Source organism: Neovison vison, chromosome 2, assembly GCF_020171115.1.
Source record: "Neovison vison isolate M4711 chromosome 2, ASM_NN_V1, whole genome shotgun sequence".
NCBI lineage: Eukaryota > Metazoa > Chordata > Mammalia > Carnivora > Mustelidae > Neogale > Neogale vison.
Window position 1 is genome coordinate 8,965,825 of NC_058092.1, and position 13,025 is coordinate 8,978,849.

General features: G+C 59.0%; 1 protein-coding gene across 2 annotated transcripts in view; it reads left to right on the forward strand.

Moving 5' to 3' along the window:
* Positions 1 to 12,662, forward strand: part of TNFRSF1B (TNF receptor superfamily member 1B) — a 33,416-nt gene extending 20,754 nt beyond the window's left edge. Inside the window, exons 4-10 of one of the 2 annotated variants that reach the window (XM_044237190.1) lie at positions 1 to 150; positions 654 to 747; positions 1,204 to 1,442; positions 1,965 to 2,042; positions 2,639 to 2,673; positions 8,206 to 8,413; positions 10,742 to 12,662. In XM_044237190.1, coding sequence (XP_044093125.1) covers positions 1 to 150; positions 654 to 747; positions 1,204 to 1,442; positions 1,965 to 2,042; positions 2,639 to 2,673; positions 8,206 to 8,413; positions 10,742 to 11,025 — 1,088 coding nt within the window. In that variant the 3' untranslated portion in view covers positions 11,026 to 12,662. The remainder of the gene's footprint in view (positions 151 to 653; positions 748 to 1,203; positions 1,443 to 1,964; positions 2,043 to 2,638; positions 2,674 to 8,205; positions 8,414 to 10,741) is intronic. The other variant, XM_044237191.1, reaches the window with a different exon arrangement.
* The last annotated feature ends 363 nt before the right edge of the window (positions 12,663 to 13,025 follow it).

Below are 13,025 nucleotides of genomic sequence, written 5' to 3' on the forward strand. Positions count from 1 at the left end.
ACCAAGTGGAGACCCAGGCCTGCACTCGGGAGCAGAACCGGATCTGCACCTGCAAACCAGGCTCATACTGCACGCTGCCGAGGCAGGAGGGGTGCCGGCTGTGTGCAACCCTGAGCAGGTGCCGCCCGGGCTTCGGCGTGGGCAAACCAGGTATGGGGGCAGGGCCAGCGGTCCTCAGGGTCCCCCGGGGGCCTCCCTGCGTGGGTGTCAGCGTGACAGCCCTGCCTGGGATCATGGGCAGTGGTGGCCAGGTGCTGGCTTCCCAGCCAGCTGTCCAGCCCTCCCCCTTGAGTTCTTTCCTCCAGCACGAGGGATTAGGGACCTACTGTGTGCTCAGCCTTGGGGGGTCCAGAGAGGGATCAGATTAAGCCCAAAGTTCCTGGAAAACCAGGCGGTGCCCCAGAAGATGAACCCACGTGATCCTGGAGACCAGGATGTCACTAGAATTGGTTAAAGAACAAACTTCCCAGCTCTGTGTGTGTGTATGTGTGTGTGCGCGCGTGAACGCGCATGTGCTCACGTGTGTGTTTCAAGGGGCAGAGGTGCAGACCGAGGTCTGTAGGCCCCTCAGACTTCTCCCAGGGCGCCTGTGCCGAGGCCTACTCATTCTACTGAGAGTCTGGGTTGGTGAGGGTTCCGATCTTTCCCTGAAGGAACTGACACTTCAGATGTGGTGTGCACTCCCTGTGCCCCCGGGACCTTCTCCAACACGACATCATCCACGGACACTTGCAGGCCCCACCAGATGTGAGTGGCTGAGTCGCCGGGTTCTGCAGGAGCAGAGAGGGCGGCCCTGGGGGGACCGTGTGGTCTAGCGCAGAGAGCAGCCCTGGCGTGGGTCCTGAAATACACCCCCCCCCCAATTCACTGCCTGGGGTTGAAGCACTGGGGAGCCTTATTCCCATCCGGGATGGCTCCACCCATAGTGGGCTGGTGGGCGGGTCCTAGCTCAGCCAGCAGGTGTACAGTAGCCTTGGCCTGGAAGTCAGCACATGGTGGGAGGCATGCGGCAGCCTGGGGCAGGGCGGGGGCGGGAGGGACAGAAAGGGGCGGTTCTGAGGGGGTGGGGTGGCACCAGTACTGTCTCCTGCATCCTGGCTGCTGGGACTCCTTGCCTGCTGGTCTGTCTCCCGTGAGCGGGCCCAGCCATGCTGAGCCCTTCTGGCCTCTGTTGTCGCCTAAGCAAACCTCCTCCTCCCCCAGCTGTAGCTCGGTGGCCATCCCGGGCAATGCCAGCATGGACGCAGTGTGCACCTCCGTGCCCCCCAGCCCGGGAATGGCCACACCCCCGGCCTCCACGTCCCAGCCAGGGCCCACACGATCCCAGCGCACGGAGCCAGCTCCAGGGCCCAGCACAGCTCCTAGCACCTCCGTTCTGTTGCCGATGGTTCCGAGCCCCCCCACCGAAGGGCTCAGCACAGGCGACATCTCTCTTCCAATTGGTAAGTCCCAGGAGGGCTTGTTCAGCCGCTCTACTATCTCAGAGTCTTACTGAGTGTCCTCTGCAGGCTGGACCCTGTCCTCTGTCCCGGGAGGTGGGTGCCGGTGAGACCTGTCTTCTGCCAAGACCTGGTGCTGTCACTGAGGACAGCTGGTGGGGGTGGGGGGGGGTGTCAGTGTTTTATCTGCAAGGGGAGATGGTCTCCTGGTTGCCGTTTCTGATGAACTCATTAGCTGGGGGGCTGGGCCAGATCACCTCACAGGTTTCCCTTCTGGGGTTAGGATTCCAGCAGGCCACGGATCTCAAAGTGGTGCCCCGGGCGCTCGATGCGGCCAATAGACACGTTTCGTTTCGTATGAAGTTTTTGGCTTGTTGGTCTTATAATGGAATTTGAGAGACCCCGGCCTGGGCTTACCCCCCTGTGGCATCCCAGACATCTTCGGTCATGGACTTGGCTGCCTGGGCCCTGGTGCATTTGAGTTTGCTTTCTGCAGCTGCCTTGAGCTTCTCTTTTTCTTTCTAGGGCTCATCGTAGGCGTGACAGCCTTGGGTCTGCTGATGATAGGGCTGGTGAACTGTGTCATCGTGACCCAGAAAAAGAGTAGGTTTTCATGCCTTCCTCTTTCATATGTTCATCCATTTGCTCTGGAAGCTTTCCTGGGGCTCCTCCCGTGAGTCCAGCCCCGGGCGCAGCCGTGTGGGTCAAACACACCCGGACACGGCAGTCCTGGTCCTGCGGGAGCCCAGAGGCGGCAGAAGGCTTTGCCGCTCACTTACCTACTAGGAGGCAGGATGCCGTCTGGGCATGCAAGGGGGTAGCAGTCTGGGATTCTTGTCTGGAAGTCCTAGGGGATCTCTCCTGGCCTTCTGGAGTAGGTGGTATCGGGGCTGGGTCAGATTTCCGTGGGAAGACGTGTACAGGACAAAGAAGGCACGCTAAGAAGAGGGCATGGCTTGAGCAAAGAGGGGGCCGCTGAAGAACAGTTGGGCGTGGTGGACAAGATAGGACAGGGTTGGGTCAGCTGGGGAGCTGGGGCGGGGGCTTCTGTGCACCTTGTCTGGTGGGTGATTGCTGCTGCCCGGAGCTAGGCCTACTCTGAATGGTTCTACTTGGGCCCCATGCTGCCTTCCTCGTTAGAGCAGGTGTGGCCTGAGGAAGCCGCTCTCCCTGACTTGTCCCCTCTCTCTTCTTTACAGAGAGGCCCTTCTGCCTACAGGGAGAAGCCAGAGTGGTAAGTGTCCCTCTGCCTCTCCCCTCCTCCCCTGGTCTCCCTCCTGGTGGGCTGTGTTGTTCCCACGGGAAGTCGTGAGTTCTGAAGGTTGGCCGGTCGGTCTGGTGGGAGCGGTGTGCAGCCCTGAGGGGCCGAGGAAAGGCCAGCCAGTGTGTCCTTGGGGGTTAGGCAGCCCTTCCTGGGCTAAATGAGAGTGTGCGTGCGAAGTGCCCCATCAGAGAGCGGGGGGTCATTGGTGTCGTTGTCGCGCACCTGGTTGCGGACCCCTGTTGTGAGGCTGGGCCGATGTGAAATTACTCATGACGTTTGTCTCCTCCTCTTCGGAAGGGGACAGTGTCTGCTCGGCCCCATCCAAGGGCTGTGCGGCTCGCTTGGGGGCAGCAGTTCTCAGCGTCTCCCTGAGGCCTCACAGACCTCTCCTTCATGGGGGTGCCCTGGCCTTCCAGACTGGGCCCGGGAGGGGGTCGTCTCTGGGGTTGAGGGTTGGGGTTGGGGCCCTGAGTCCTGAGCTCTGTTCTGACCAAAGCAGCTCGCCTTCGATCTTTTTTTCTCAAGTGAGGTCTGTGAGGATTTTGCTAGAACACCGGCATGGTAGCTCGTCGGTTTCTCCTCAGGAAGACATCCGGTTGCAAGACATTCGGTTGCAAGACTTAAGGCAAAGGGGGTTTGTTTTTTTCACGTCCCAGAGAGTCGAGGGGCTGTCAGCTGCGGGCACCATTTAGGTGCATCCTTCTGTGAGGCCCGAAGGACCCCAGGCTCTGCCCCCTTCCATGTGTCGACTTCTGTTCTCTTGCTTGTGGCCTTACCTTGTGAGATCGCGGGCCCCACTCTGGATGTGACCTTCAGGTCTGAGGCAGAAAGAAGTGGGGAACGTGGCCAGGCCAGCAGTGGTCAGGAGGTCAGGAACTGTCCCCGGGGCCCTGGGTGGACTTCTCTTTTCTTATTGGCCAGAGCCCTGCCGTGGGACCACCCCTGGCTGTTCCCAGCCTCTGTGGCAGAGGAGGGGAGGGACAGGGCTTGGGAACGGGTGCCGGATGAGCCAGAGCAGTGTGTGCTGTGACCTCCACCTGGTAGGCAGGGGAGGTTTTCATAACCCACTTTACAGATGAGGAAATAGAGTCTGAGGAGCTCCCTCCATGTCCCCAGTCCTGCTTGGGCAAGGTCTCTCAACTTCAGCCATTTTAATATCTGGGGCCAGATAATTCTTTGTCATGGAGGTTTGGGGGGTAGGGGGAAGCTGTCCTGTGCTCTGGGGGCTGTTCGCCAATATCGCTGGTCGTTTCTCAGGAGTGACAGCTGAAATTGTCTCCGGATATTGCTTAAGTGTCACCTTGAGGGCAGAATTGCCCCTGATCGAGAACCACCATGCTAGGGAAATGCTCCACCCTGGGTGGCCCAGAGCACAAGGTTTACACAGGGAATTGGCCTTGGGAGGGAGCAGAGACTGATCTCAGTTGCGGGCAGGAAAAGAAGTGCAGAGAGGGAATGTGACTTGCCCAAGGTCACACAGCAGTGTGGTCTCTGGCCCATCTGCTCTGCGGTGTTGCTGCAGACAAACATAGGAGCTTAGGGGCGCCTGCGTGGCTCAGTGGGTTAAAGCCTCTGCCTTTGGCCCAGGTCATGATCCCAGGGTCCTGGGATCGAGCCCCGCATCGGGCTCTCTGCTCAGTGGGGAGCCTGCATCTCCCTCTCTCTCTCTGCCTGCCTCTCTGCTTGTGATCTCTGTAAGGTGAATAAATAAAATCTTTAAAAAAAAAAAAAAAACATAGGAGCTTAGATGAGTGCAGGGCTTCTCAGCCCCCCCCCCCAAGGCCACGCCTTCCTCTCCTCGGGTTTTGGTTCAGAGGCACTGACAGCTGCTGCCTGGTGGGGTGCAGAGCAAGGGCTCCCTCCCGGCTGCTGCCAGCCGCTCGGCGCCTGCAGCCCGTGTCCCCACCAAGGGTTTCCCAGCAGTCGAGGCAGCAAACGTGTCTTGGGCGTGGCCCTGTGGCCTCCACTTCCCCTTTCCGTTCCCTGAGTTTCATGTTCACTGAGAATAACTTGATTATTTGCTGAGTGCGGTTGAGCGAAGAGCCCAGCGGTGTGCTGGTAACCGGCTCTCTGGGCTGCTAAAAAACCCCAGCAAACCCCGACTCTGATGGGTGGTGTTTGCGCACACCACTGCAACCCTTCCCACCGTGGCCGGGTTCAGGCTCCTGAGAGCTTCCTCACTACTCAGCGGGGAAGCAGCCCGGGAGCCCCGCCAGGCCCTTCGCCTGCGCCCCCATGCACCCCCGGGAGGGAAGCCCCACCACGATTGCGTGTTGCTGCCCAGGAGATGAACCCAGGGAGGGTCGGGGACCCGTGTAAGGTTAGATGCCTGGGTGAGTGGCCGAGCCCGGGTTTTGCAAGCTCCATGGGAATCTGCAGGCCTCTGCCCGCGCCTAGGGTGGGCCTGCCCCGCACCCCCGCCGGGGCCCTCTGGTGCCCCCGCTCCCACCCGTGCCCCCACGCTTAGCCGGTGCCCAGCTCTTCCTCGGCGGTGGGCCGCTGTCCCTGCTTGGGGGCTGGGGTGGGGAGTGCACAGACCCCGCGCCTCCTGTCCTTCCTGCCGCAGGGGTAACACCAAGGCTCAGTGAGGGACAGCGGCTTCCCTCTGTTCGGAAGAGGCCGGCAGATCCACGCGTGTGAGCTCGCCTACAATCACTCTCATAGACGCGCCCCGGCAGGGCTCACGTTTCACAGGAGAGTGAATGTTTGTGAGGCGACAAGCGGAGCACTGCTGAGTCTCACAGCCTAGGCTACAGCCCAGGCTACAACCCAGCCGGAACGATTATTGCCCCAGGTGTCTTGCCTAGGAAATTTGGGCTCAGAGAAGTTCATGAACTTTCCCAAGGTCACACAGCTGATGAGAGTGGCCTGGCACACCAGCCTAGGAGGGCCTCTCCTCACCAGCTCCGGCACGCACATGAACTTACCACTCACAGATATGCACCCCTCCCCCCCATAGACAGGTGTGTGTGCACCCTTCACACCCTCCACCCCCACACCTGTACATACAGATGTGAGCCTCACGAGCACGTGCTCGCACAGACAAACACGGAAGCCGTGGGACTCTGGAGGGCCTGGCTGGGGGCTCTGTCCTGCCCATGGCGGGGCTGGGCCATGATCAGGGCTGGCTGTCTGCAGTCCTGTGTTTTTGAGCGAGCCTCCTCAGTACTCCCCGCCCGGCCCAAGCGGCAGAACTCAGGATCCATCTTCCCTGCTCAGAGCCTACTTGAACTTTGCTACTTGTGGCTTTGGGGGAAGGAGGCGAACTGTGACCTTTGGGGGTTCCTGTTCTTTCCAGCCCTAGCAGAGGAGCAGGGTACTGGCCCCAAAAGTCCCTTCTTTGGAGGTAGTGAGGTAGTGAGAAGTGACATTTGGATGGCCCTCCTGTCCCTCCTTCTCCTCCCCGTCCAAGTTGGAGCAGGGTTAGAATGCTGTCCAGCGGCCTAAGTCAGACCACCTGGGCCAAGCTTCAGCCTGCGCTTGAAATGCCCTCCATCCCTCCAAAGCCAGGGGCTGTAAACCAGGAAGGCAGCGTCTCTGCTACACTGATTCACTGTGTCTCTGCCATGGACCAGACCAGCCCTGTGATACGGAGCCGGGGACTCACCCTCTCTGGGACTCCGTGTCCTCAAGGGACAGCTTATAAAAAAGATCCTTCAGTCTGATGACAGTGGGCTGGCCTCAGGGAATTGAGGGCTGGGGCAGGCTCATTTGTGGGAGAGGCCGTAGCCCTGGTAGGCTGGGCTGGGGGCTGGCCAGAGTGAGTCTGCTGCCCAGAGCACACTTGAAATTGTTGCTCCCTGGGGAGCCCAGGGAGCGGGAAGGAGGCCAAGGGGTCCCAGCCTTTCCTGGAGAGCAGGGGCTGACATACCCCCATCCCTATAGCAGAGGCCTGGCGTCTTGACCCTCTCCTCCCCATTCCTCTTCTGTCCTCTTGGACGCACCCCCCCCAGCCCTTCATTTGCCGTGGTTGCCATCCCGACCGGACCCTTGCCTCCTGCCAGGCCAGGGGCCAAGGGCAGCAAATGAGAACGTGGGCCCTTCTGTCTCCCTTTTTTCTGGGATCCAGCAATCAGCAAGAACCCCAAGGCAAGGAGTGCTTGTGTGCCTGTTCAGGGGGTGTGGACCGGCCACAGGCTCTGATGTGCTTCCCAGCGGGGGTGCCTGGATCGCACCTCATTGTCTTGAGCCTCCAGATCCGAAACCCCAGACACTCAGGAAGGGGGTCACAGTTTTAGCCCACCTGTACCACGTCTTGACTGTGTGGCGTTAGACAAAGAACTCAACCTGTCTGGACCTCGGGTCCTTCCTCTGCCAACACTGGCAGAGTTGGAAGTTTCTAGATAGAGTCTTGGAAGTACTTCAGCCCCTTGGCACTGGATGGCCCTCAGATATTGGCTAGTACTTTATTATTATGGTTGGTGTCATTTGTGTTCTTCTGTGGGAAGAAGGTAGGAGGCCCAGTCACAGGGCAGGCTTGGGGAGCGGAATCTGGAAAGACTTGCCGGCACCCCACGGCTGAGGATCTTAAGCTAGGGCGGTTACACCGCATTGATGGATCGAACGCAAGGGCCAGCAGACATTGTCCACGAAGGGGCCAGATGGCAAATATTTCAGGCTTTCTGGATCGTACGGTCTCTGTCGTAGCTACTCAAGCCTGGCACCGGAGGAGGAAAGCCACACACGTCAGCCAGGGCAAGGGGCCATGTACGGACACTAACACTTGCGTGTCTTAGAACATTTTGCAAGTCACAAAATATTATTTAAACATTTCCCCAACCATTTAAAAAATATAAGACGCCTTCTTGGCTTGTGTCCTGTACGTACAAAAAACAGTAGCAGGCCAGATTCGGCTCGTGGTGGTAAGTGTGCCCTCATGTAAGGAAGCCGGGCCCAGGCCTTCACGGCAGACCAGGCATGGTTCTGAGCACATGGCCGGTAGTCAGCCGTTTACTCTTTGCAACAACCCTAGGAGGCAGGTTTTTAATGCTCCCCAATAATATGAAAGAAGGAGGCGCAGGGGGGCTAGGGCACTTGTCCAGGTCACACAGCTAAGTAAGTGAAGGAGCCATGATTTGTACCCACGTGTTCTTGTCTGTCCCGAGTCTGCGCTCTCGGCTGCTAGGCTGGGCCACGTCACCCCGTGCCGTTGGAGTGACCTTAGAAGAGTCACTCTCCTTCCTCCGGGCCTCTGCTTCCCTGATGCAGAACGAGGGTGAAAGGCTTGCCCCACCTCCAGGACAGCTCGGAGGACAGGGCCGCACGGGCCCACCGTCCTCGGCTCACGCTCCCAGAGGCCAGCCAGGCGCTGGTCGCAGAAACCGTGCAGAATCCCACCGTCCTGAAAGCGCCGTGTGGCGGGGGGACCGTGCCCACGTGGGCCGGACGCGGCATCAACCGCAACGCTGACATCACGGCCGGGGGGCGGGGGCCAGGTGGGTGAGAAGGAGGGAAGCGGCAAGAGGAGCCGGCTGACCGCGCTCTGCGCTCCCGCCCCTCCAGCCTCACCTGCCGGCTGATGACGCCCGAGGCGCCCAGGGCGCAGAACAGCAGCACCTGCTGACCACCGCCCCCAGCTCCAGCAGCAGCTCCCTGGAGAGCTCAGCCAGCACCGCAGACAGGGGGGCACCCGCCAGGACCCCGCCGCCAGCACCAAGCACCGAGAAGGCCAGTGGGTCCGGGGAGGCCCGGGCCAGCTTCGGCAGCTCAGGTGAGAGGTGGGAACCCACCTGGCTTCCTTCCCTGCCATCCCCACCTCCAGCTCTCTGTCATCTGCCAGCCTTGTCTCCCTACCCTCCCTCGGGTGCAACACGAGCCACAGACCTCTTTCATTTCTCTGAACCCAGAAAATCTTGCCTACCTTTGCCCATGTGGGTTCTTTCCCCAGGAATACCCTCCCTTCTACACAATCCCAGCCTGTCCTTGGAGTCCCTGATATCTAGGAAGGGAGTTTTCCTATATGTTATAATATATAAATAAACATATATTTAAATATTTATAATTAAATATAGATAATTAAATATTTATATATTCGTGTATAAGTTTATATTTATATATAATTAAATATATTTATACATGTATTATTACATAGTTACATATTATATAGTTTCTTGTATATTATATAAGTTACTATATAATATTAAATATGCTCATATTAAGACCTATTATGTTTTACAGATGAGGACATTGAGGCCCAGAGAGGTTGAAGCGTTTGTTCAGGGGCACACAGCTAGCCAGGAAGACCCCCTGGGCACTCAGTCTCCAGAGTCCTGGGGTGCAAAGCTAGATGAAGAAATGGGTGTCTTCAGGGCTTCAATCACTGTGGCCCATTGTCCAGTCCCTTTGGGCCTGGGGCTTCAGGATTGCAGGGACCTCGTGGGTTCTGGAGAAGCCACACAGAATGCATTTTGCCCTGGGCCTGGTCCATGGCAGGGGTCACCCGTGGCAAGAAGCTTCAGAGCCCACAGTGGAGGGAGGCCCTGCCGGGGTCTCCCCCAAGAAAGCCTGGGCCTTCTTTGGATGTACTGTAGTGACAGACTCCTTAACCCTTCTGAGCCTCAGTTTCCTCATCTGGAGAGGAGCATGGCCTTGCCTTGGCAGGGCTACACCATCTTCCCTCCCTTCCCAACCTGCGGTTGATGCCGGTTGATGTTCTAGGACTGCCCCCCCCGCCCCCGACTGCCGCCCGCACCGAGGGGCACCACCCGTGTCCCCTGCCGTAGCCTGCCCTAGTCATTCTGATGTCTTGCTGGTGCCCCACCCCAGCCTGAGAGCCCCCCAGGAAGGGGCGAAGCCTGTGGTCCTAAACCTTCGTTGAATGAGCAAACGGAGCTCCAGATATAAACTCTTGGTTTTTGTCCATCTCTGGGATTCATCTTTCTGATTTCCTAGCCGCATCTCCACGATCATCTTGCTGCGGCTTCCTCCTTGGCCCACACGTGGATCCTTGACCACGGCCATCCACCTCTTCTACCCTCCACCTCTGCTCTCTGGTGTCACCTCGGCTCTCCCCCTCTCTCCTCCCACCCCAGCACCTCCCTCTCCTGTGGGAACATGTGGCTGTGCCCCCCTCGTGGTTGCCCATCTGCCCCTGCAGTGTCTCATTCACCATGTGCAAAGGCCATGGTGACTGAGTGACATTTGGGTACCGTGGGGGCTCAGGGTGGAAATTTCCTTCCGGTCCAATGAGTTCAGCCCTCCCTCGCTTGGCCTCTTTGCGGCTGTTCTGAGCAGAGCAGCTGGCTGTCTCCATCCTGCTTTCAGTCTTCCCCGGAGAAGCAGCCCTCCCCTGCATGCTTGGGTACTTGGCACGTCCCCGCAAGGACAGCAGGGGCAGCTTCCTCTCTTAGAGACGCTTGGGTGCATCCAGCCCCTTATACTTAGCCCCTCGGCTCATCCAACATTCCGTCCCTCACTGAGTTAGGAAACGCAGGTGCCCACAGGGCCGGGCAGGAAGGTACGCATGAACCTGGCCCAGGCCTCCTGGCCTCGGTGAGGGGGACAGTCCACCACCCACCCCATTCTGGAATCCCAGATCTATGAAATCACAGAGGTAGCCCTATGTGGAGGAAACGGGAGCTGCTAGGAATAAAGACAATGTCAAGGTCAAAGTTCCATCTCCATAAGGGAGGAATTTCCAAACCCTTTGATGTGGACTTGGCAGCCAGCAGATAAGGGGCCACTGACAGAGGAGTCTGGCCTTTCCCTGGTTGGTCCCGCCAGGACTGCCAAGGCTTCCTGCCGGTCCAGGAAGAGAACTTCACCTGGCTTCCGGTCCCTGCTCGCTTCTCCAATTCTTTGAAGGGTGTGTGTTTTGTGCTCCGAGAACCTTCACCGGCTTTATGTAACTGATTCCTCCCATCTATGGGGTTGACTTGAGTGGGAAATTATTTGACAGAACCGTGGCCTCTAGGCCCCGGCTCGGTGCTCTTCTTGACCCTTTTGTCTTAATGTGTCTCTTGGGCAGCAGAAGGGCCTGGCCGACCTCCTCCACTCCAGCAACCCCCTACTGACCGCCCCTCCCCCGTCTTCTGTTCAGCAGAGACTTCCTCCAGTGGCCACGGGACCCAGGTCAATGTCACCTGCATCGTGAATGTGTGCAGCGGCTCCGACCACGCCTCTCCGTGCGCCTCACAGGCCAGTTACACGAAGGGGGACGTGGGCGCCAGCCCCTCCGTTTCCCCAGATGACGAGCAGGTCCCCTTCTCCAAGGAAGAATGCCCTTTTCAGTCCCAGCCGGGGGCCCCAGAGACTCTGCTGGCGAGCCCAGAGGACAAGCCACTGCCCCTTGGCGTGCCTGACGCTGGAATGAAGCCCAGTTAGCCAGACAGGTGGGAGTCACGTCTTGGCCACGGTGGGCTCTTCCCTGGTCCTCCCGGGCCTCCCACCCCGCAGGACTGTAGCTCTTTCTGGGCCAAATTCCTTTAGTGGCCACCACAGCCTCAGAATTCCTCTCGTCTACCGGCAGAAGGAGAATTGTGGAAAACCGCTCCTGTCACGGTGTGTGTCCTTCTCAGAAGGCTCGCTGGACACGGACGTGCCGGCCATCCGGGGGCCAGACTCTGCCGCTCTGAGAGCTGCCCTCCAGCTGGTTCGGCGAGTTGGGCTTCTGGAGCCCTCATTTTGTTTCTGATCCCTGGGCTCTGCCCAGCTCTGGCTCCCTGGGAGGCCCCAGCATCCTGCCTTCCAGTGTGGCCTACCGGGGAAGAGGGACGCTGCGTGAGTGGTCCCCGGAGAAGGAAAAGGAAAATGGAAAAGGAGCAGTGCTTGGGCCTTGAGTGCTGAGACCACAGGATCGTCCCAGCGGGGGCCTGGCGGTGCGGGGGTGTGTGTCATTGATCGGATGGTCCTGTGCAGGGACAGGGTGGCAATGCCTGCAGGGGACCGGGGTCCCCCTGCTTCCCCACGTTCATTGGGACCACCTCCAGATCCATCCCTGGCAGCTTTACCTCTTGCACAACGCTGGGAGAATCGACCCCGACCCCCAGAGAGCCCAGCTAAGCAACCTGTGTGAGTCCTGTAGTTCGGGCAAGATGGCAAACCTCCAGCCGAAAATCTGCCAACTTCAGCATGGGGCAATTAAAAAAAAAAAAAAGCGCCATGCAGGCCAACAAGCCAAGGAAGGGACAAAGCCAAACTTTGAGTTTGTGCGAGGCCACACCCCGGTCAGGGAATTTTAGGGCCTGGAGATGCCTGAGGCCCCCAGCCGTCTCTCTCCTCCTACCTCATGTGCCTTGCTCTGCCTCCCGAGGAGGGGCTCCTCTTCGCCTCGGCCCCCCTCGCTGTTCCTGGAGTCCCAGGCCCCAGGGAAAGCACGGGACCACTTGGGTATTGTGCCTGCCGTGATCTCAGGTGGACGTGGGGTGCTGAGAGCCAGTCTTGTGTCCGTGTAGCCATGTTGTGGGGTTGAATGGCCTGCCCGAGGCAGCTGAAATCAGTAATTTTGTCAAAGCATTCTTCTCCATTGAAGAGTCTGTCCGCTCCCCCCAGTCCATGCCCGGAGTCCCACAGAGCATGGCTTTGGGCCCCCACCGGATTCTGGAAGGAGCAGGGGACTCCTGGAGAAGCCAGTTGGGTCCCAGGTACTTGGATCTCTTGCTGAAGAAGACCACTGGACTTGGACTTGGCAGCTGAACTTTTGGAGGGTGGGAGAGTCCAGCCTTTACCAGGAAGAGAAAGTAAAAGCTTCCTCGAAATCCGCATTCCCTGGGAGTCCGGACTGGCCCGGCTCCCCGCCGGTGCAGGACGCCGGGCAGCGATGGAGCGTGCCTGCCCCCTGGTGGACCACCCTGGGACGACCTCAGCCTCCCTGCTCTTTCCCAGGGCAGCTCTGAATTGCAAGGAGACCCTTTCTGGATGTGGCCTCTGTTCTCAGGCTTGTGTGGATCCCAAGACAGAGTTTGTACTGTATATACTGGACAGCATTCCCGCTTCTAAATAAACCTCCTGTTTGTTTCACACACGGGCTCCTGGCTCTGGCTTCGGGTCTGAGCTGGGATTCACCCATGGTCCTACTTGCCTGCTGCCCATGTGTAGGGAGAGATAGAGTCCTGGCCACGGGGCTGACTGGCCCGTGCTGTGTCCGGACCCTGGAAGCTCCCCCAAAGCACAGCTGAGCTTTGCTGAGAGCCTGACCACTCCCTCGGGACCGGAATCCCCCCGCCGGCCTCTGACTATGCCCTCATCAGCCCTGTCCCTCAGTGTCATCGACTCTTGGGGTGAGGCACTGCTCTTGGGGTGAGCCGGGGTCTCTACAGATCTCCTTGTTCACATGTAGCACCCCTTCTCACTTAGGGGGTGAGCCTCTGCCCCTCCCTCCCCAC